This window comes from Rattus rattus, chromosome 4 (genome assembly GCF_011064425.1).
Source record: "Rattus rattus isolate New Zealand chromosome 4, Rrattus_CSIRO_v1, whole genome shotgun sequence".
NCBI classification, from domain to species: Eukaryota; Metazoa; Chordata; class Mammalia; order Rodentia; family Muridae; genus Rattus; species Rattus rattus.
In genome coordinates, this window is record NC_046157.1 from 148618994 (window position 1) to 148643519 (window position 24526).

Consider the following 24526-nt stretch of genomic DNA (forward strand, 5'->3'; position numbering starts at 1 on the left):
CCACCCACTCCTGACCTGTATTCTTCAGGTCCACTGCCTCTGCCACCCTGGCTCAGGTTTGGTAAGAAGGACTCAAGTTCTATGGGGAACAGGAAAGATACGTGAGCCAGGGAGTATGAACCGTGGTACAAGAAGCTTAAGAGACCAGAATAGGAACTCCATTACCGCTACTGGCGTCATCCCGAAAATCAGAGATGGCTAGGCACTCGCGCGTGGATAGCCTTGAGTTAGTTGCGTACTCTTGTCTGAAGGGGCAAGAAAGCATCTGCCCTACAAGGTGACGGTGAGAATTTATGTAACTAGACACTGCAGCAAGACCTGGACCTGCACATCGCAAACACTCCTAAGCGTTAACTTCTTTTCCTCTTGCAGTCTACTTAGCTGCCTCTCGAGACTGTTTTCTTCTCCAGTGTTTGCTTTTCTTTCAGTTGGTACATAGCAATTGTACACCAATGTACACGGATGCACCCAATGTGTAATGATCAGATCCACATACTTGGCATATCTATCACTTCAGATACGTATAATTTCTTTGTGTTGGGAACACTCAATCTTCTCTGTCAGCTAATTTGAAATAGTCCATTGTCACCTCCTGTAGTATCTTGCTTGCTACAGAACATCCGATGCACTGCTTCTCCAGCGGCACCGCTGTGAGTATTACCATTTGTTGTTAGCTCTGAGTGTCCCTTAGTTTCCTGTCTCAAGCTTGTCAACGGTCTTATGATTTCTACATAAGGTACACATCACATCAGACCACCCCTCCCCCCCCACCAACTGCTCTGGTTAGACCATTTCCTCAAGCCTTATCACAGTGATTTCCTCGGTGGCTTTTTAATACTCTTATTTATCCGGTGAGCTACAAAGTGAGCTTTCTAAGGTTCGGATTAATTACATTGCCTTTTTGCTGTCTAGTTGTTCTTTTTGTTTTGTTTTTAAGACAATATGGGCCTTGTAAGATGGCCTGCTCAGCAGGTAAAGACATTCACTATCCGAACCCAATGACCTGAGTTTGATTGTTTGAATCTATATAAAGATAGGAGAAAATCAACTCTATGATGTTGCCTTCTGACCTCTGCATGAGTGCAGTGGCATGCTCTCCTACACACACACACACACACACACACACACACACACACACACACACACACACGGGGGGGGAGGATAATAAATTAAATTAGGGCAAAATGGTTTGGTGGGAAACAACACTCATCTATACTTCACAGTTATTGGCATTTGGGGTGTGTTTGTTCTTTTTTAATATTTATGATAGACATTATGAAATTTCTTATAAATATTTCAATATACATCTCTAGGAAATAGGGACATTTTCCTACAATAATGTCATTTAGAACTCAATTCATATTCAACTATCTCGAATTGTTTCCAAAATGTCTTTTTGGCTGTTTGTTCAAATAGGAGCCAACCAAAGATCACTGTTACATTTAATTATCCTCCTCCTCCTCCTCCTCCTCCTCCTCCTCCTCCTCCTCCTTTTCCTTTCCTCCTTCTCCTTTTTTGTTGTTTTGTTTTGTTTCTTGCTTTTGAGACAGTGTTTCTCTGTGTAGCACTGGCTGTCCTGGAATTCACTCTGTAGACCAAGCTGACCTCAAACTCAGAAATCTGCCTGCCTCTGCTTCCTGAGTGCTGGGATTAAAAGCCTGCACCACCACTGCCTGGCTGAATATAATTATGTTCTTAATTCTTTGTAACTTAGCATATATATCCAAAGTTGCCCTCTTTCACCTTTCCCATTGTCGCATAGAATAGAAAGCAGGTCATTATTTTCTGTGCACTCCTCATCTTCTCAATTCGCCCCATGGTTGATGTCCCTGCATTGCCCCTTTCTGCAGCACACATGTCCCCTGTATTCCCCTGTGTAAAGTAGACAGTATTCCTGAAGGGCCAATTGGGTTGTATCTTTTAAAATGTAAACAGAATATTGCTTTATTCCAGGAGATGCCTAACACCTGGTTATGCTACTACATAGAGATGCTAAAATGGATAACTAGTCTAAAGTAGACCCAGCCCCACCTTTTTTTATCTGATGAGCACAAACATGAAATCCGTGGGATATGTCGGCACCGCGGGAACATCCAGTCCCCCATCAACCATCCACTTTCCAACTAGTTTCATAGCTCCCGTCCTCTGCGTTGTGTATGCTTAGGGTGAACTCAGCAGCTCCGATGTGCTGGACAAGTCCCACACCACTGAGCTACAGCTCTAGTCCCCAGAGGTGATTGTTAAAATATTTCATTCCAGTTCACAAATGTGCTTTCTCTTTCTTTTCTTTTTTCATCTTTTTGGATGTTTAGCAGCTGTTTGTCATTGCCCTGAATGCATTGCCAACTGGGAGTAGAATGTGTCTTCTTAACCTTTTTGCTCTTCACCCAGTTGCACACTAAGGAGTCGTTGAAATGGTTGCCTCAATAGAGGGTAACGGGTTTAACTGGAGTATTTTTGTGATTTTTTTCTATTTTTGAACATTACTATTTATAAATTCAATGTGCATTGTTCAGTCACAATTACTCTTCTTGATATTCAAATTATCCCCAAACAAGCCAGTGACAGGACCTTGAATCAGATTCCAGTGTCCTTTGAAACACCCTGTCAAGCACTAAACCCGCCTTTGTTTTTGTCACCAGGTTTTTTTGTCTTCATTCTCTCTGCAATGTGGAAGTGGCCACTGATCTACAGGGCTGGGTAACTTTCAGTAGGGCTGACTTTAGAGGACAGGATCTGGATATTAGGTGGATAATGGCTACCAACAGGGCTCTGACTCTAACCTTTTCTATGAACAGAACCAGGATATTAGATAACACACATGCACACACACACACACACAAACATATACACACAAACATATACACACATGAACATACAAACACACACGAACATACACATGCCATACACATGTACACACACATGTGCATACACACACATGAACAAACACGTGAACACACACATGAACACATGGACACATGAACACATACACGAACATACACATACACATGTGCACACACATATGTGCACACTCCAACTAATATTTAATCATGCTCTTTACTGAGTTCTCTACCCTTGCAGCTCTTTACTGTTCTGCTGGAAACTCGGGTTCCTAATGACATTAATGAGACCACTTGTATGTTTGATGCACACCTAACAATGTACGCAGAACAGCACAAATGCTACTCTGCTGATAAAACAGTGAAGGCCTGGAGAGATGGATCATCTGCTGCACTTTTGGAGAACATGGGTTCAATTTCCAGCACCCATGATGAGATTCACAACCATCTGTACTGCCCTCTTCCCACCTCTGCAGGTACCAGACATGCATGGGGTATTTATAAAATAATAAGGCAATGAATACATGTTTTGAGATAGAATCTTACTATGTAGCCTTGGCTGGCATAGAAACTCCCTATGCAGATTGGCCTGGAACTCATAGAGATCTTCCTGCCTCTGCCTCCCATGTGCTGGAGTAAAAATGTGTCCCACCATACACAGTTGGCCTCAATTTTGCCTTTAAATATAACTTCTAAGGATTTATCATTGAAATACTGTGTTTTGGGATTATTTCAAACATCTCTTTTGTTTGTGTTCGTGGAGTTATGACTGGCAATTTGATATATAATTAGGGCTGTTGCTTCAGTTTATCTTTAGTTTCGGAGCAGTGCCTTATATTTTTTATATAATTTTATTTTGAACCATTTGCAAAACGATGTGATGTAATGAGATATTCTTGAGAAGTTTTTTGCAGGAGGTCTACAATAGCACCGCCCACCGTTCACTATGTTCCATTCGTTTCCCCCTTTAAAGCAATACATTGTTAAATATCAAGAATAAGCATGCAAAACACAAGGAAATCTCTTAAGTTTTCATGAACAATCAGACACCCAGTCCCAAAAGTAAATCTAGCACAGTGGAAGGCTCACTGAGCACCAGACACTACCTTTCCCCAGAGCTAACTACTGTCACTCTCACTGTCCATGTGCTTTGCCCATGTATGGCTTAAAGCTAAAAATGCCACCACCGCCTGTACATTGGGGGTCATCCCAGTCTTTTTTGGACTATCTGAATGGAATGACCGTGTTTGCCCTGAAGATATTCACTATTGCACCCGCATGTCCGAGGAGGCAGGTGGTCCAATCCAGTCTCCTAGAGAGGTGGGGAACAGGGAAGTGAGTACACTATCCTCTCCTATCAACCCCCTTACACCTCTTTTCAGGTGTTCCCATCCTGCTAACTTAATGGGAACCCAGAGGAAGTGATATTCATTCCAGGCATTACCCTGGAACAGAAAAGGAGGTGAAGATTAATGAAAGGAAAATTACAGCTCTCGGTCCCATATTGAACTTGAGTTGGAAGAGGCGAGTCCGGTCTCAAAATGGAGGGCCAGGATCCAAAGGAACCAGAGCAGCTGAGGAAGCTGTTTATTGGTGGTCTGAGCTTTGAAACCACAGATGATAGCTTAAGAGAACATTTTGAGGACTGGGGCACACTTACAGGCTGTGGTAATGAGAGATCCTCAAACAAAAACGTTCCAGAGGCTTTGGTTTTGTGACCTACTCTTGTGTCAAAGAGATGGATGCTGCAGTGTGTGCTCGGCCACACAAGGCTGCTGTGCCTGTGGTGTGGTGGAAAGAGGGCTGTTTCTAGAGAGGATTCTGTAAAGCCTGGGCCCATTTAATGGTGAAGAAACTTTATGTTGGTGATATTAAAGAGGATACAGAAGAATATAATCTGAGAGACTACTTTAAAAAGTATGGCAAGATCGAAACCACGGAAGTTATGGAAGGCAGGCAGAGTGGGAAAAGAGAGGATTTGCTTTTGTGACTTTTGATGATCAGGACAGAGTTGATAAAATCCTTCAGAAACACCACGCTATTAATGGGAATAATTGTGAAGTGGAAAAGGTCTTTTCTAAAGAGCTGCAGTCTACTGGATCACAGAGAGGTCATGGAGGCGCATCTGGCAACTTTAGGGGACGTGGAGGAAACTTTGGAAGTGACAGAGGAAACTTTGGTCATGGAGGAAACTTTGGTGGAAGAGGAGGCTATGGTGGTGGAGGTGGAGGCAGCAGAGGCAGCTATGGAGGTGGTGATGGTGGAGATAATGGATTTGGAGGTGATGCTGGCAGCTATGGTAGTGGTCCTGGTTACAGTAGTAGAGGAGGTTATGGAGGTGGTGGACCAGGATATGGAAACCAAGGTGGTGGATATGGTGGTGGAGGAGGAGGATATGATGGTTACAGTGAAGGAGGAAATTTTGGTGAAGGCAACTATGGTGGTGGTGGGAGCTATAATGACTCTGGAAATTGTTAGTGGACAACAACAACCAAATTATGGACCCATGAAGGGGGAAGTTTTGGTGGCAGAAACTCAGGCAGTCTCTGTGGTGGGGGCTATGGATCTGAGATGGAAGTGGTGGATACGGTAGCAGGTTTTAAAATAAAACAGAAACAAATGCTACAGTTCCTAGCAGGAGAGAGAGCGAGGAGTTGTTGGGAAAGCTGCAGGTCACTTTGAGACAGCCGTCCTAAGTGCATTAGAGGAACTGTAAAATCTGCCACAGAAGGAACGATGAACCATGGTCAGAGAAGTCACTGCAGCTTAAACAGGAAGCCCCTCTTGTTCAGGACGCTCACAGCCACAGTTTGCAAAAGTGCAGCTATCGATTAATGCAATGTAGTGTCGATTAGATGCACATTCCTGAGGTCTTTTACCTGTTGTAGCTTTGTCCTTTTCTTTCTATTACATCAGGTAATATTATTTGGTTTGTTTCCTACCCCTTGTTTTTTGTGGAAACCATTGGTCAGTATAAGTTGCTTATCTTCTTCTTCCGATGATGATGATGGTGATGGTGATGGTGTCTTACTTTTCTAAAGTTAGTAACTGTTCAAACCTTTTCTCTGTGTCTCTGTCTTCAGTTTCCCCCTTCTTGTAAGAACAGCAGCCACTTCAGACCAAAGTTCATTTTGATGGCTACATTTTTGCCAACTCAGCTGCGACATCCTTATTTACAAATAAGGCCATGTTTGGAGGCCCTGGAAATTAGGATTTGAACGCAAGTCTGGCGGAGACACTTCTAACCATCCTAACAGTTGCTGGGTCTGCGAGCCCACCTCTAAGACCTCTCTCATTGATATCGTTTCTCTCTCTCTTGGGCTGTGTTTCAATCAGGATCAATCCCTGATCTTCCTGCTCCTAACCCCACCCTTATGAGACCTCACCTTGCTATGACTTCCACTGCCCTTCTCTTTCAGATGCCTTTAGCGATTCCTGTCTCTCAGGTGTGATTCAAGTAGTGTCATTCATATGGTCCTCTACAAACATATCTACCTTCCTTTTAAAAGTTTCTACCTGGAGCTGAACAGTTGGCAGAAGATGGGAGCTTGGTTCCCAGCTCCTGCAGTGGCTTGTGACTCTCTGTAACCTTAGTTCTAGGAGACCCAACATCTTTCTCTGGTCTCAGAAGGCACCATGTCGCATGCATGTGGTGAACATGTGTACATGCAGGCAGACGCTCACACACATAAGAGAAAAACACATAAATCTTTAAAAAGTTCCCATCTTTTTCACCTATTCAATCTGTCTCACAGTTTCAAACCTCAAAATTCCAGACTTCCAGACTTCCAGGCTTCCACTACCAAGTTTTCTTTCTAACCACTGCCACCCTCTCCCCAGGAGATGGAATGATTAGAAAACCAGGGTTGGGCCACCTAGGTCAACTTTGATTTTTAGGATGTGAGTGAGGTGGTGTGAGGTGCCTATGTAAAAATAATGACTCGTGCAAGGATCTGGATGCACAGGTCATAGGCAACACAGTTGGAGCTGAGTTGCTAGAGCGAGTACAGCGAGGGAACGCAGAATGGACTGAAGGAATCAGTAAGAATCTGACTGCTCTGTTGGCCAGACATTTGTATTGCTTGGTCTTTTCCCAAGAAAATTATTTACAACCAACCCTCCCCCACAACAGTATTATAAATGAAAACCCTCCCCCACAACAGTATTATAAATGCAGTATTATTCCCAGCGGGCTCATCAAGGCCTAGAGGAGTGCGGAGCTCACAAAAGTCTCACTAGGAGCTGAGTCAAAAGAGAAGAAGTTAGGTGTGGTCATTTCTGTGTGAGATAATCCTGGAAATCACAATTTAGGCCATATTAAAGATGAGCGATGGCGGGGCGTGCCTTTAATCCCAGCACTTGGGAGGCAGAGACAAGCAGATCTGGGTTCAAGGCCAGCTTGGTCTACAGAGCAAGTTTCAGGTCAACCTAGGCCACATGGAGAAATACTGTCTCAAAAAAAATAAAATAAAAAAAGAAAGGAAGGAAGAAAAGAAAAAGCAAGGAAGAGAGGAAGAAAGGAAGGAAGGAAGAAAGAAAGAAAGAGAGGGAGGGAGGGAGGGAGGAAGGAAGGAAGGAAGAAAGAAAGAAAGAAAGAAAGAAAGGAAGGAAGGAAGGAAGAGAAAAAGAGAGGCCCATGGTATGAAGCTTGAGGCAGCTATTGCACAAGTTACCACCACTGTGGGCTGGTGCCCACTAGGTGGAAAGTCACTGGCATCCTCAAGAATGCTGAATAGGAAGGAGTTGGGGATTTGGCTCAGTGGTAGAGCGCTTGCCTAGCAAGCGCAAGGCCCCTGGGTTGGTCCCCAGCTCGAAAAAAAAAAAAAAAAAAAGAATGCTGAATAGGCTTCAGACCTGTCCACAGGACGGAGGGATCAGATATTTTAACACTAAACTAAGTCCTTCTCTACTTGAGAACTTCCCCAGGAACAATAGGAAGATTATACAATCCCAGGTCCTTCCGGACAGTCTAGATCACAGGAAGGCACACGCTCTGCATTTCCAGATGAGAAGCAGAGGAGTTCATGGCTTGGGGTGGGGAGATGTTAGTGCAGACAGGAACTATCCACTTGCAGTGGTTGGTGAAAAAGATATGGTCCAGGAGCTAAGGGACGGATGGGATGCCCACTGTGTTTGCTCTCTTCAGACACCTGAACGAATCTATACTCTCCCAGACTTCATGGGTTTTGGGATTATTAAATACATTCATAGAGGAACCAAATACAGTCACAGGAGCTTGGCTCAGTGGTTCTCAGGGTTGAACAAATGAAGAAGAAAGGTATAGAAGGGGGTTTGGAAGAGTAGCAGTGGTTAATTGATTTGATGGGTGCAAGGAACAAATGAATGGAAAGAGTTGACTAGAGGCAAATATGGATTTTCCTTCTCCGATACATGAAAGGCTGGGCAACCAAATCATGCAACGTGGAGAAGGTGCCGTTGGAGACGGCCGCCATGGTCACCCCTCACACTCCATTTCAGAGGGGGGTGGGGAGGCAACAGCAGCCTTTGACCAAGCATTCAGAGCTGTGTTTTCTCTGTCCCTTCTCCTCTCCCTCAATTCATGTACCACGTGCCCGGCCTCAAGACAAGCTCACAGAAAGTGTTTGCATGAAAGTCAACTTTAATTATTTATATTTGAGTCATCCAAGAATTGCCCCTTGGAGGGCAGTGAGGAGGTTCCCGGGGAAAAGGATCTTATACAGTGAGATCTCAGTCAGCAACAAGGTTGAGACCCACAGTGGGGAATGGCCCAAAGAAACCCTAAAAGAGAAGAAACAAAGCAATTGAAGTCGGACTGGAGAGACATTGTGCCTCCTTTTACCTGCTTCCCTTCCTCAGATATGTAATAATTGCTTGATCTGAGTAAGCCTTCCCCATGGTGACTCAGCCCAAGGGTTGCTAGCCTAAGCCCCTGGCTCCCACGTACAGTTCCTCCTCCGTCTGTGATTTTCCATTATACTGGGGGCTGGAGAAGAACGGCAGAAATTCACTTGGGTTCTACAACAACCAGTTCCACACAGGTGGGTCTCTGTCGTTTAGTTCACATGTTACCCCAGCAACTAATCCAGGTTTAGAAACTCTAGCGGCCATGCTACAGAAATGGGAACCTGTTCTCCTGGAAGTATCAAGGGCTGGGACCCACTTCTCACAGGCTGTCTCTAGATGGAAGGTGTGTGTTTGGAAAGCAGGAAGGGACAATTATCAGCTCCTTTGCCCAAATCCAAACCTTTCCCACCTCCCTGGACCAGAATGGCCCTTCTCTCACATCTCCTTCATTTTCATTCTTGGTCTTCTTATTTACCTAACATCATTGTAGTGTGTTTTTTTTTTTAAAGAGTGTCAGGGGGGCTGGGGATTTAGCTCAGTGGTAGAGCGCTTGCCTAGCAAGCGCAAGGCCCTGGGTTCGGTCCTCAGCTCTGGGGGGGTGGGGATAAAATAAAAAAAGAGTGTCATGGTTTTGCTCTGTAGCCTTGAACTTACAATTTTGCTCCCTCAATCTCCTGAGTTCTATGACTACAGATATGTCCCACAATGCTTCACAATTAGGGTGACCTTTTAAAAACCAAATGTCCCATCAGGACATTCCCTTCCTCAGAATATTCCAGTAGCTCCATCCTTGGAATAAAACGTAAATGTGCTCTGTGAGCCTCTACATGGGCCTCCTTCCTCTCCCTACTCATCTCTGTCACTGGATCCTCTGCTCCTCTGGAGGGCCATGGCATTCTTGCCTCCGGACATTTGTGGTTACAGTGCCCCTCCTTTGTGATTTCTTCTGGCTGTCACTCTCTTGTCATTCGTGTCTCAGCCCTAAACAAGACTTTTCATTATTGATAAGTCTGATGTTTGGAACAGGCCTTGAGAAAGGGCAAGAATCCACACAGGGGGACTGGAAACTGGGAGGCCTGGGTCTAGTAGCACAGACACAGCATGCATGGCAGGTTGAGGAAGTCAGGTAACCAGCCTGTGCCCCAAATTTTCATCTGTAAAGCTATTAGATGGGGTGATCTCTAGTGTGAAATCCAAGGAGACGAGCCTTGCCCAGACCATACAGCAAAGCAAGGGAGATGGGGTTGAAGCTTCTGCACCCTGCCTTCACTATACAGGGGCTCCTCACATCTAAACTGACGGTGTTTCCGGTTTTAATTTTGTTTTAAACTCAAGCCTGATGCATGATCTTGCAGCCTTTGTCCTCCTTAGGAGCTTCCAGGGATGTCTGACCCACCCCTCCTCTCTCGTCTGGATGTCTAGATAGTAGTTTATAAACAAGCAGGACTACCCTTTGGGTACAAGAGTTTATTTGTTTCATCCCAATGCCCACTCCCTCTTTTGTACCTGTCCTCTGCTCCCCATTCAAACAAGCCCTTTTGGTTTTAGTATCTTTGGGCAAACTAAGCCACTCACCTTGGAGGGATGGGTGACCTCTTGTTTGGTGGCCTTTGGGATTACTTTGGTGGAAAAGCATCGGTCCCTGTTCACCTTGACTGCTGGACTCTAGTGGGGGAGAGGAATCAGGAGTAAGGAAGGAGGCAGGAAGGACGAGATGGTCTTAGCAGGAAATCCAAAGGAACCAAAGTCAAGGCTTTGTGATTTGGGGGAAGATAAATAGTCTCACCTTTTGGGGAGATAAGAGTCGAAGTTTCTCCTCTTGCTTGCCCCTAGAAGAGTCAGGGACGACAGGTGGAACCTAGGCTTGCCAACGCCCCTCCCCCTTTGCAAGTACAGTTATTATGCCCCATGGAACTGTTCCTCTAGAGATGACTGCTGGAGCACAGTACTTCTGGTAGCTTCTACGTACAGTTCTAATACCCTAAATAGCAGAGGCCTCCCATGGGTTTTCATACCTCACCCCAGTGGTTGCAATGGGAGAAACCACCTTCCCCTCCTTCCGGCATGGATACTGGGGGTGGAGTCTGCTGAGGTGCTCCACCTTTTTGGTCATTAACTCATAGGCTATGTCATCGGTCCAGAACATGCCTATAAGATGAAAGCATAGCGTGAATTGACACCAGGAGCCGGAGCGACCTCTCCCTCAAGGATATGTAAGACCTCATTTAATGGAGAAAGTTAAGTGATGTGGTGTGGAAAGGTTGCTGGGCACAGTCCTACACATCGTTTCTAATGAATCTAGTGATTCCCTTGTTGTTGGTGGTAGGATTAAGTGAAACCAAGGATGGAGAAATGTATTAAAACCAAAACAAAACAAACAAAAAAACGAAACACAAAACAAAACAAAAAGCCCCCCAAACCCCTCCAATGCGGTGACACAAACTTTGGTGTTTTATTAGTACAAGGCTTATTAGTAAGGTGGCTGTTTTTCACATCCAGTAGGTTAGGATGAAATTCAAGAATTACATTTAGTATTTTACTCTGCGTGCATACATGCATGTGCATGTGTGTGCATGCGTGTGCTGTGTGTGTGTGTCTGTGCGTGCGCACACACACGTGCATGCTTGCCAACACAGGCATGTGTAGACCAGAGTGTCTTCCTCAATCGATTATTTCCCACCTTATTTTTTGGGAGGGGCGTTGAGTTTTTCCCTTGACTTTTCATTTCATTCTATATATAATTATCAATATCATTGTGTGTGTGTGTGTGTGTGTGTGTGTGTGTGTGTGTGTGTGTGTACATGCGCACACGGTTGTTGGAGGTCAGAGTAAGATTGATGCCTGTAGAAGGGGTTTGAGAATTGAAACCAGTTCATCCAGCTTGGTGGCAAGTGCCTTTACCCACCGAGCTATCCTGTTGGTTCTTCACCTTGCCTTTTGAACCTCGGTTTCTCATTGAATTGATTAGACTGGACTGACAACTGTCCAGTGATCTCCAGGGATCTCCATCTCTACCTTCCCTGCCACCCACACCCCCACTGCACTGGTTTCACCCACACACACCACTGCTCCTATTCTGTGTGTGATGGGGATCAAAACTCAGGACCTCATAATTGGATGGCAGACACTTTCCAATTGAGCCACCTCCCTAGACCTAAGATTCCTGCTAATGACACCCATGTTGCTGGTCTAGGACACATCTTGAGACTTACTGATCTAAGGAATCACAAACTTCTTAAAGTATCGGGTATGGTAATGTGGACTCACGGTAGATTTCCTCTCCTACCAACATGCATGTGAAGCTCTATGGAAGGGTCAGCCTTCTATCAATAGTAGACTCCTTACTCCCATCTCTCTCCTCTACTACATAGTTCTCCTGCTTCTCATATGAAGGCTGAGGTTTGCATCTGGTCTCTTAGCTGAACACTTAAGGAATCCAAGCTCTGGGGGAACAAGCAAACCTCAGACTGTGGTAGAGGGTGGGACCAGTCCCAAGGACTTGTATGCTGCTTGTTCTCTTTCCAGGTGTTCAACAGCCCCTTGTCCCCTTCCCCACTAGGGTGATAAGAAACTAGAGGCATCCAGCAACAGAAATCCTATCCCCTAGCCAAGGGTCTTTCACTACTCTCCCCAATATCCGACCAGGACACCATCTCTGCTCTACAACGTTTGCTTACCTTGGGGTACAATGTGGTGGAATAGAAGCTGTAAGTACTGGAAGACTGAAGCAATGAGTCCTTGGAACGTCCAGAGCTGCTCTGATCCCACTTGGCCCTGACCATCTAAGGGTAAAATAGTGCTGTCAGCAAACAACTTGGTCAGAATCACTCCAAATCTCAGTTTTGGAAGTTTGGTAGAAGAAGCCAACATCTTTCTCCTATTAACACGGAACCAGGTTCTTTCTTCCTCTTCAAGTTCCCCTTTCTCATTTCCCCCTTCATCACCACCAGCCCCTGAATTCCATTCACTCTTCTTATTATCGTTTGAGACAGAACCTTTTAAAAATAGTTCTAGATGTCTTAGAACTCACTATGTAGACCAGGCTAGCCTCTAATTCACAGAGATCTGCCTGCCTCTGCACCAGCACGCTTGGTTTCCATTCCCTCTTGGTATTAATATCTAGGCAAGAACCAAGCACACAGGCAAAAGTATCATGTGAAGGTGCAGGTGGAGAGAATCCTGGGGGGGTTGCCCACATGTGATGGACAGGTAGACGCTGAAGAAGTGGATGAGCTGCTCCTTAAGGAAAACTTGGAAGGCAGGAGGGATTAGGGAAAAGAACTGGAATCCTTAGAAAGAGAAAGCGCCATCTCCCCAGGTATTTTCAACAGGTTGGGTCTCAGGCTCCACACCAAACCTGAAGATTTTCAATACAACATATTATTTGTATGTTACATATAAATATCCTCCTGCACACTTTATTTTCAATCACACATGTACACATGCACATAAAAATATGTGCCCTAGCACGAGTCTAAAGATCTGAGGACAACATCCATAGTCAATTCTCTCCTTCTACTATATGGACCCTAAGGATTCAACTCAGGTTGTCAGATTCGGTGGCAAGTATATTTATCTGAGTCCTCCTGCCAGTCTCTTCCAGTGTATTTTAAATAACCCCCCAATAGCTAATATGTAATGTTAAATAGGTGTTTTATGCATCGCTTAGAGAATAACGACAGGGGGTGTGTTCTGCATTCACTCTACAGTTGGTAAATTGAGGACCCAGAGTCCCGTGATGAAGAATAGTGGGGCAGGGAGGAATGACTATATTCCTATGTGTAAGGTCTGAAGGTTGGGATGTCTTTTTCTTAAAACACAGATTGCTCAACTCTGTGTAAGAGAAGGGCAGGAAGGAGGGATGAGTAGGGATAAAGAAAAATCTCCCTGCTCCATTTCAGGTAATTAAAAAACAAACAAACAAAACCTGAGTCCTGCTATGTATCTCAGGCTGGCCCCAAATCATAGGTCTTCCAAGAATGGGCAATTCTCCCCCTCACTCCATTCAGAGAGATGCCCAATACAGTTTCCTGGCCCTAGAAAGAAGTAGAGGGTCTAGCGTCCTGGTGAAAAAGAGAACTCCCAGAGACGAGGCGGTGTTCAGACTGAGCCTTAAAGTAGGTGTAGGGAGTCAAGTTACACCGGATCCACAGACTGACTGGAACTGTCCGTGGTGCTGAGGGTCTGGAGTAGTCACCGTGGGCGGTAATGACTAGCACCTCGTTATCTGTACTTCACAGTCCACCCCCATTCTACTCTGTCCCCACCCCGCCTCAGTTCCCCCCTCATTTGACGCCAGACCTCCACCCACAGTGCTTTGCGAATCCCCTGCATTGGCTTCCAAACCCAAGACTCCCCTCAGGGAGTCTGGGCGTCAGACTTTGTGCTATGGTCTACGCAGGTATTCTGAGGCTGCGCAGTCTGTCCCCGACTGTTACGGAGTGCGAGCCAGGTCCATCCAGGATGGCGCAGATCAGAGCAGGAGAAAGTAGAATGGTCTCCCTCCAACCTGTTTCACTCCAGCCCAGCTTTCCCCACTTCATGAAACCATATTCCGACTCCTACACTCTGTGGGTTTACAACTGAGCCTTGATTTCGTCTCTCAGCCCCACCCACCTATTCCCTTGATCAGATAACCAAACACAAACACCCCTGGTTCTCCAGTAAGCCCTGTTTATCTCTTTCCTGACCCCTCAGAAACGTCTGGCGTGTACCGCAGCCACCCTTGGCTCATCTGTCTTCCCCAACCTTTGCCTGGGTCCGCTCCTTCTATGTCTAGACCCTGTACACCAAGTCCCACGACTGCAACTGTCCCTCTGAAACCCTTAGCGTTTCTCTCTTGTCATCCTAAACGGCTTTCCTGCTGAGTCTTTTAGCCTTGAAGGCCAGATCCTCTGCTCTCAGAATTGCTCTCTGGTCCTGTCCGCACTCCCCGCCCCCACCCCGATTTTCCTCCTGACCGTGGGCATTTATGTCGCTGCAGCTGCTTGGGCGACTGTATAGCAGAAGGAAGCAGACCAGTAGCTGAAGACCCCCGGAGCCCGCGGGCTTCAACGAACTCTGCATCTTCGCTGGATCCGAGCGCACGGTTCCTCGAGCTAGATCGTAGTGGAAGTAGCGACAACAGCCAGGGGGGCTGTGCCAGGATGTCACTTTTCACCCGCTAGCGACGCGACGAGAGATCTGCAGAGCCCTCCTCTGCAACTCGGCCAATCGCAAGCAGGCTCTGCCCCAGCAGCCGCCTACCCAAGTTGGCCGTCCCCTTTGGCCTCTCTCCATTCGACCTTTTGGAAGTTCTGCCCCCACCTTCTACACACTTTTACAGTTAAGCCTCCACTCTCTGTCGCCGAGGATGGAGGAATTGGTTGCATAGGAGATAGGGGTGGAAATGGAACCAACTAAATGGGTATTGGTTGTGATATTTAAATATGAACTGCGAGGGAAGAGTGAGCACTCAGCGTGATGACTGGTTATTGCTTTTGACCCTCGTTTTATCTTCATCCATTTAAAACCTTTTTGCAACCATATGGGTTCAACCCACAAAACATTGAATGTCCATTCTTATTTTCCCACAGCCATTGCGGTTGCCCTAATCCTAACCGCCGTACACTTTAAAATAGATCGATTTCAATAACTAAGTACCCGGCCCACTACCGCCTGTCCCGTGCCACGTTTCTAAGCTACAGTGTAAGTTTTGTCGTAAACGGGATGTTTTGGGGTGGCTGCTTTGTGGATTCTCTAGATTGCATTATCTTTCCTTAGTCTTTACTGCTCAGGCTCTTTTGAGACTCAGTGAGAGGTGTTTAGGAAGGCCCTCTAATGTTGTGGGTTCTGGACTCAAGGCTTTGCCTCCCGAGAACTGTGGCAGCTGCCAAAATCTTTCTCAGATAAGTGGCTTTTTTTTTTTTTTTTTTTTTTTTTTTTTTGGCTCTTGGACATCTTATCCTGTGCATGTGCTATTTAGAAAATAGCCGAGAATTTGGTGGGAGATTTGCATTCAGTTTTTAGGCTTCCCTCTCTGTAGACCACACATTACCCAGAATTCCTCTTCAATTTCTGGCTACCTTGGCATTTAAGTACCTGCAACTCTGCGCCCCAGCCAGTTACAGCATCACTTTCTGCTTCCCTCTGTGCTTCAGGGAACGGTGGAGTGTCTTGGGGGAAATGCCCACTGAATGTGGAACTCACCTGGTGGAGAGTTTACTCACCAAGGGCTATGATCCCAGTCACTTTCCTTCCTTTTGTTTGGACTCTGTGTCTTCACACAGTTTCATTTGTCTTTTCTCTGGAATACAGTCAGTACATATTAACAGGACTGTCTGGCACAAGCTGTTTTCCTGTGCCAGGATCTGAAAGTTTCTTGTTATCACCGATTACTGGCTGGACATTTTATTTTTAAATGATTTATAGAGGCAATTTGAGTGGTGTTATAAAACAATGAATTTGTATATCCTACCTTTTAAGACTCAAGAAACCATAAAGAGAAACTTAAGACTCAGGTTTCTTTCTTCTTTCTTTCTTTCTTTCTTTCTTTCTTTCTTTCAATAAAAGGTCTTTCAGCTAAGTGCTATCTGGAACTCACTCTGTAGATCATGCTGGCTTTGAACGCAGAGATCTGTCTGCCTCTGCCTGTTGAGGGCTGGATTAAGGGTGTGCAACACAATGTGACACAAGACTCAGAGAATTCTGAAGGCAAACTTCTCAAGACTGAGTGAATAGACAAATTAGGAACTCGAGGAAGTTGATGAAAATGATCAAATGTATAAGGTTAAATAAGCAACAGGGACAACTGAGAGATTCATACCTACATGGCACAAGGGGAAAATTTTCCTCTGACACACACACATATGTGTCCACACATAGGAAATAAATGTAACTAAAAACGAAACAACCTGCCAGGCAGTGGTAGCACACACCTTTTTTAAAAATATAGATTTATTTTTATGTGTGTAAGTACACTGTCGCTGTCTTCGGACACACCAAAGGAGGGCAATGGATCCCATTACAGGTGGTTGCAAGCCACCATGTGGTTGCTGGGAATTGAACTCAGGACCTCTGGAAGAGCAGTCAGTGCTCTTAACCACTGAGCCATCTTAACCAGTAGCACAAACCTTTAATCCCAGTACTCAGGAGGCAGAGGCAGGCAGATCTCTGAGTTTGAAGTCAGCCTGGTCTACAGAGTGAGTTCTGGGACAGCCAAAGCTACAGAGAAATCCTGTCTTAAAAACCCACTAAGAGACTCTCAGGACTCAAAGGAAGGGACCTTAGATGAAATGCCTAACAGTGGGGAGAGAGAACTTGTAGAGTCCACCTCCAGTAGAAAGACAGGGCATCAAGTAGAGATGGTGTTGCCATCTCACAGTCAAAAACTCTGACTCAGAATTGTTCCTGTCTAAAAGAACTGCAGGGACAAAAATGGAGAAAAGACTGAGGGAAAGGAAGTCCAGTGACAGGCCTAAATTAGGATCTAGCTCAAGGGAAGGCTCCAAGGCCTGACACTATTACTGATGCTATGGTGTGCTTACAAACGGAGCTTGGCATGGCGGCCTCCAAGAGGCCCAACAAGCCACTGAAAGAGTCAGATGCAGGATACTTACACCCAACCAGTGGACAGAAGCCGGGGACCCCTACGGTTGAATTAGGGAAAATCTGGAAGAAGCTGAGGAGGAGGACAACCCCATAGGAAGACCAGCAGTCTCAACTAAACTGGACCCCTGAGGTCTTTCAGACACTGAGCCACCAACCGGGAAGCATGACGGGAGGCCCCCAGCACATACACAGCAGAGGACTGCCTGGTCTGGTCTCAGTGAGAGAAGATGCACCTAACCCTTGAGAGACTTGAGGCCCTAGGGAGTGGGGAGATCTGGTGGGGTGGGGATGGGGGTGGGACATCCTCTTGGAGATGGGATGAGGAATAGTCAGAGGACAGACCAGGAGGGGATAATGACTGGACTGTAAAAAAAAAAAAAAAAAAAAAAAAAAAAAAAAAAAAAGATTAAATGATGATGATGATGATAAATAGTGAAATAATAAAAAAGAAAAGCCAACAAGTAAGTAAATAAGTAAATAATTAAATAGAACAACTTGAGGTAAGGATCACTTGAATGTGAGCCTGCTTTTACATAGGAAAAAGGGTACCTGGATATTCTCCCTTTTAAGATTCTAGTATCTTGGGCTGGAGAGATGGCTCAGTGGTTAAGAGCACTGTCTGCTCTTCCAGAGGTCCTGAGTTCAATTCCCAGCAACCACATGGTGGCTCACAGCCATTTATAACAGGATCCAATGCCCTCTTCTGGTGTGACTGAAGACAGCTAGAGTGTACTCATATTCATTAAGTAAATAAAATCATTTTAAAAAAAGGTTCTAGTATTTCTGGAACTAGCTATGTGGTGGCACATCCCTTTAATCACAGGAATTGAGAAGCAAAGGTAGATGAAACGGGGATTCCTGGTTTTGTTGGTGTGATGATTTGTATATGCTCGGCCCAGGGAGTGGCTTGATTAGAAGGTGTGGCCTTGTTGGAGCAGGTGTGTCACTGTGGGTGTGGGCTGTAAGACCCTCATCCTAGCTGCCAGGAAGTGAATATTTTGCTAGCAGCCTTCAGATGAAAATGTAGAACTCTCAGCTCCTCCTGCACCATGCCTGCCTGGATGCTACCATGTTCCCACCTTGATGATAATGGACTGAACCTCTGAACCTGTAAGCCAGCCTCAATTAAATGTTGTCCTTTATAAGAGTTGCCTTGGTCAACACAGTGAAATTCTATATCAAACTAAATGGAGAGACGTGTGCAAGCATGGATACTCTTCCTTTTGGCTGTTTGTTAGATAGGGATTCTGGTGACAAGTGATGTTCCTAGAAGACCGGGGGATCTCAAGCTTACTGAATCTGGAACTCACGGGAGTGAACCTTCTAATCCACCGGGAGAAGGAAAAGTATTTATCACATGACTGTGGGCAGCAGGTAAGAGAAGGCTACAGTCTGTCGGTCCTTCCTCGTCCTGCATTCTTGTTAGGAATAATATCTGGAAGAAGGAAGTACTCAGAATCCTGGTCTCCATCATTACCAAGGGGCTCCGTTGTCCTCCCTCTGATGCCCCCATGCACCAGCCCCCACCCCTCCCCATCCGGGCACTGATCTTATTATGGAAGAAAAAATTTTAGAGATGCTTTCAAATGGGAGGAAGCTGGGGTTGGATTTGTGTGTGATGGTGCTGGGCCTCCCTTCTCCCCCTTCAAAGCGGGTTGTACAAACTATTGATTTAGGCCAGCTGAGGCACAGTGACTCAGCACAGCCCGACAGCTTGCCTCCCCTTGACTCTCACACTCGGGTCCTCTCCCCCTCTCTGGTTTCCTGTGCAGAATGAGATGAGAAACTGGAACCTAGCAGGCTCTTGTTAGCGTACGTCATAGCACCATGACAACCGGTTATCATTGTGGGAATCAGTCATTCAGCGCAGTTAATGTCTCCCTGGCAACCCATCGAGGCAGAAGCGGCGTGTGCACTATGGTGACAGAAGTCAGCAGCAATTTCCTTGGACACAGGAGGATCTGGGTCCCCCTCTGAGTTGAGAATGCTTTGAGTAAAGTGTGTGGCGCTCGGCTGCAGCACACAGACCTCCAAGCCACCGCAGTCTTCAGGCCATGACAATGCCTTCTAACAGACCTATCCAGTCCACGCTTGCCTTGGCTGGTGCATTCTCCAACGACACGGGGATGGTCGTGAAATTGTTTGTGCCATCATACCGTCCTTTCCCCCGAGGTCCCCAGTGGCTTTATTGTACCCTTTACTATTCCCTACAAGGACCTCTCTGGTCACTTTGGGTTTATTTCCTGAGCTCTGTCTCCTCACTACCATTCTGTTTGTTCTTCTCGAGTTCCATTTAGAAGCAAAGAGAGATGGCTCTGTGATTAAGAGCACGTGCTACCTTGCAGAAGATGGACCACCATGTTCCCAGCTCCAACATGGTGGCTCACAAACACCTGTACCTCCATTTCCAGGGCACCCATTGCCCTTTTTTAGTCTCTGCAGGCATTTCATACACACGGTGTACATACAGACATGTGAGCAGTGTGTTCATACTCACACATTTAAAAGAAAAAAATCCTTAAAAAGTAAAATACTTTGGCTTGAATGGCTTCAATATGAAATACAGTGCTAAGTCAAGTTTTTGAATACTAGCTAATGGTACTCTTCTGATGTTTTCTTGTTTTGTTCTGTTTTTCAAGACAGGGTTTCTCTGTGTAGCCCAGGCTGTCCTGGAATGGAACTCTCTCTGTAGACCAGGCTAGCCTCAAACTCAGAGATCCATCTGCCTCTGCCTCCGGAGTGCTGGGATTAAAGGCATGCGCCGCCACCACCCGGCCACTTTTTTTTTTTTATAGATAGGGTCTCACTATATCTTTCCTGCTGGTCCAGAACTCACAATGTAGACCAGGCTGGCTCCAAATTCACAGCTACTTGCCAGCCTCTGCCTCCTAAGCTCTGGTATTAAAGGCTTGCATCGCCACACCTGGTTAGGTGCTGTGGCTTAGGTTACTGGAGGATTAGAAAATGGAGACTCACTGTAGACAGTGAGGTTTTATAGCCTGGGCTCACTTCCTGTCTTCACACTGATTCCTGATCTCACCAGATGTGAGAAGGCAGCCGCAGGTCGCTGCTGCCATGCCAACTCTGCCGTGGTGAAGTGTGCCCTCAAACTGTAAGCCAGATAAACCCTTGCTTGCCTTCAGCTGCCTCTTGGTCCTTACAGGGAGAGAAGCACCTGATGTGCAAATGAGGAGCTGCTGGCATGGCTCAATTGGTGGAGTGCTCACCCAGCCTGCGCAAAACCCTGCATCTGATCTCCAGGACCTCAGAACTGGGGGATGGTGTAGGCCTGTAATCCCAGCATTTGAAATCCTGTCTCAAAGAAAAGCAAAGCAAAAATTCATACGTGGGTAGGAAACGATCAACAAAGCTAAGATCGTGCTAACACAAACCGGAACCAAACTGAGGCATTCACATTAATTTTAGATGAATTAACTTTAAGCATAGAGAAAATCAGGGTTCAGGAGAACATTGCTTATTAATAAAAGAATCAACTCGTCAGGAAGACATCCTCTCTTAATGTGCATGTTCCTGCCAGGGCCTCAAAACATTCGACCCAGAACAAACAGTACTGAAAGGCAGACAAATCACCATTGTATCTGCAAATGTAACACTCATCTCTCGGAAACCAAGAGAAAGCACGAGGCACAAAGGCAGCAGGTACAGAGGAACTGAGTCACGCCATCGACGAACTGTTTCTAATCGGCATTTGTAGAGCACCCCACCCAACAGCAGTGAGTGCATATTCCTTTCAAGTGCATAATGAAATTCTATCCTTATCCCCTATTATAAAACAAACTGTACAAAATGTTCTATGGCCATAACAGTGAAAAAAAATCAACAGCAGAGAAGTCTACAAACACTTAGCTAATAAAAAAACCAGAAATGACAACAAAAACACTTCTAATAATCCATGGGTCAGAGAGCGAGTCTTAAAGGCGATAAAAGAGTTTTAAACAGAACAAAAGCCAAGGGACAAGGTAAAGGAGTGGCCTCGGGTGAAGCTGGTGGCATCAAGTAATTGTGTCAGAAAAGTCATCAGAAGAAGAAACTAGAGAGAAGCATGGAGGGGGGGGAGCTGGGAGCTCCCGGGGATGGGGGAGCTGGGGTGTGTGAGATCAAAGTGCATTGTTTATGAGTAGAAATGGTCAAAGAGGGGTTGGGGATTTAGCTCAGTGGTAGAGCACTTGCCTAGAAAGCACAAGGCCCTGGGTTTGGTCCCCAGCTCCGAAAAAGAAAAAAAAAGAAATTGTCAAAGAGTAAATAACAGATTCTCTATTTTAAAAGATAAAAGCATGAATCAATTAAACCAAGGAGGGAAATATGGAGACGAATTGATGAACTAGAAAGTCACTTATCTGAGATGCTCTTTGTGTATATCCGTGTTCACGGACGACGCCCCCTCTGTGGTTCAGATCTCTGATTCCTGGTTTGGTACCAAGGCACTGCGACTTCGTCTAATGATATGGGAAATATTCTCCCCTCTTCTGATGTAAAGATGCTTCACTCCTTCTTTTAAAATGTTTTTTATTAGTGTGTGTGTGTGTGTGTGTGTGTGTGTGTGTGTGTGTGATATACAGGCACGTGAGTGTGAAGGTGCACACACCCATGCCTACATGCGGAGGCCGGAGGAAGGCATTGGTGTCTTCCTGTTCTACTTTGCTCTGTTGCTTTCAGATTTTATCTCATTGAGCAGGAAACTTGCCATTCCAGCTGTTACGGCTGGCCAGTGAGCTCGAGGTCTTCCTGTCTGTGTCTCCAATGCTGGCATTTCAGGCACGTGGAGTCACGTCAGGAGTTTATGTGGGTGCTGGGACTCGAACTCAGGTCTTTATGCTTGCAACCACTGAGCCGTCTTTCAGCGCCCCCTCCCCGTCCCCCCCATCTTATTTCTTCTTGAAATAGTTGGTAGACATTGCCAGTGAAACTATCCTGGCCGGGAGACTAGCTTAAGATGGATTCCATTTCTTTAATAGCTTGTTTCTTCTTATCTTGGATGAGATTTTGTAGTTTGTAGTCTTTAAACTTGGTCATGAGAGTGCGAAAGACCTTGTTGGTGAGGAGCAGAAGAAACAACAGAGCTGGAAAAATCAAAACCTGAGAAACTACAGAAAGGCAACCCAAGGGCATGTTTACCACTGTGGGCAGCTATGGATCCGGCTCACTGGGGCCTCTGAAAGCTGCATCCCAGTCTCTATTCTGTGCTTTAGGATAATGGCTCCGAATACCCTGCCTGCATGCTAACCTAACTCTGGGGCAGGCGGTGAGATTCCGCACAAGTGGAGGCGAGTCTTTTGCAAGAGGGTTGGTATAAACGATCAAGTTTACCCCTTCTAGGAACAAAAGCCAGTGCTTCTGTGTTTTGACGGTTTTGGTTGTTTTAAATTTTTTCATATGGAAACGTTCCGATCCCTTTGCACAGTTACAGGGGCCTCTAGGGATGACAGGAAGTTGCCAAGTCAGTAAAGCAGCAGCGGAGAGGAAAGACAGGCTGGAGCTGTGTTCCTGAGTTTACTTCTGGCCTCAGTTCTTAGCAGGGCACAACCTTTGCCAAATCGCTCCCTCTCCAGTCTTCCCTGCTTCTGCCGGTGCTGCAGTGACGCCCACAGCTCTCTAAGGTGAGGTCTTCTCTCTCCACGGAAACCAGGCAGTCACAAAACCTATCAGCTCATACTTCCCCACTCTCAGAGAGGCGGCTCCTGTAGTCCATGGCTACATTTAAGTGTGTGTGTGTGTGTGTGTGTGTGTGTGTGTGTGTGTGTGTGAGAGAGAGAGAGAGAGAGAGAGAGAGAGAGACAGAGGGAGAGAGAGACAGAGGGAGAGAGAGACAGAGGGAGAGAGAGACAGAGGGAGAGAGAGACAGAGGGAGAGAGAGACAGAGGGAGAGAGAGACAGAGGGAGAGAGATGGCAGAGTGTCTTAGTCACCTTCCACTTACTGAGGTAGGATTTCTTCTTAAAACTGGAGTTCTGTGATCTTGGTTAGGTTAGCTTTCCCCAGGAATCCACTCTCTGCCTCTGAGAACTAGGATTACAGAGAGACAACCATCCCCAGTCTTTATGTAGGTACTGGGGACCTGAACTCCACTGGCAAGAGCTTTATCCAAGATCTCCCTGCGCTTCCAAAAGGAATCCTGAAGTAAACATTGGTTACGGGTGAGGCAAGACAAGTGAGGGAAAGGAATAATAACGCTGTGGCGACTGGGGGCCTCAGACGGCAGTCGGCAGTCGGGGCACATTGGTGAGTGTCCCTGCTGTGCGAATGTAGGATTCAATCCTGCTGGGTGTGGTGATTCACAACTTTAATCCCAGCACTCAGCATTCAGACTAAAGTGGATTTTCTGTGACTTTACGTAACAAGTTCCAGGACAACCAAGGCTACACAGGGAGACCCTGTCTCAAAACCAAACCAAACCCTGCCCATCAAGGGTGGAATATATGGGATATTTGTCACTCACTCAGCCTCTTAATCACTTAAGGATCGCCTGCCCTCCACAGGATGCTAAATCCTAGACACCTCGGGGCTGTCCACACATCGGTGTGCGAGTCTGGCATTCCAGAAAATCTTCACAATGACAGTGGGGTGTTCCCAAGGTTTAAATGGGACACTCATGCCCTGTACTGAGAGTCCACTTGTTACTGCAGGTGACTTGAGAGTCAGGCGAGGGCGTATGCAGCAGGCGCCCATGGGTCTATGCAGAGGTTCTTCGTGTCTGTTGAACTAATGTATTGTGTTTACGCCATGTGTGTTTTGCACTTCCTTGATGAGATTTCAGTTGCCTTGGGAGCAGGAACCAAGGCAACTCTATCATAGTAGCCAGACAGAGTGAAGAACGAGTCTCTTTAAAGCATGCTGAATAAGAAAGAGGAGGATGGGTGAAGAGGAAGAAGGTGGGTGTTAGCAGTCAATGTAGCTGGTGGGAACCAGGCGTAAACAAATGCGACTTGCTGCGTGCTACCTTTAGCTGTACCCTTACGAGCGAGAATCGGGGTTGAGGATGTGTATTAATTTTGTCTGCATAGATGAGGATCCTTTGCTTTGTTGTATTTCCTGAGTGAGTGGGCTGGACACGTACATGCCTGTACTCTCCAGTTTCTGAGGACAAGATGGGCTGAGTGTAAATGTGCTTTGAGCAACAGAACTGGAAGCCTGGAACTTTCTGGAATTGTGTTGCGTTTAGGACTCCTTTCCTAGGGGAAACTGTATTTACCAAGCATAACGTTTCCATAGTCCTTGGTGAAGATTTATCTTGGTGGATGGTTAGGGGTGGGG

The 24526-nt window shown here is 46.0% G+C and overlaps 1 protein-coding gene and 1 pseudogene across 1 annotated transcript; one reads left to right on the forward strand and one right to left on the reverse strand.

The window, feature by feature from the left end:
• Nucleotides 1-4363: 4363 nt before the first annotated feature.
• LOC116898234 lies at nt 4364-5443 on the forward strand (annotated as a pseudogene).
• A 2997-nt stretch (nt 5444-8440) lies between these two features.
• Resp18 (regulated endocrine specific protein 18) lies at nt 8441-15118 on the reverse strand. The gene is made up of 6 exons (XM_032901400.1): nt 14627-15118; nt 12344-12448; nt 10682-10814; nt 10453-10495; nt 10242-10331; nt 8441-8600 (listed from the first exon to the last, which is right to left on the reverse strand). The coding sequence occupies exons 1-6, from the start codon at nt 14730-14732 to the stop codon at nt 8550-8552; spliced, it is 528 nt and encodes a 175-aa protein (XP_032757291.1). The 5' UTR covers nt 14733-15118; the 3' UTR covers nt 8441-8549.
• Between the last annotated feature and the right edge of the window lie 9408 nt (nt 15119-24526).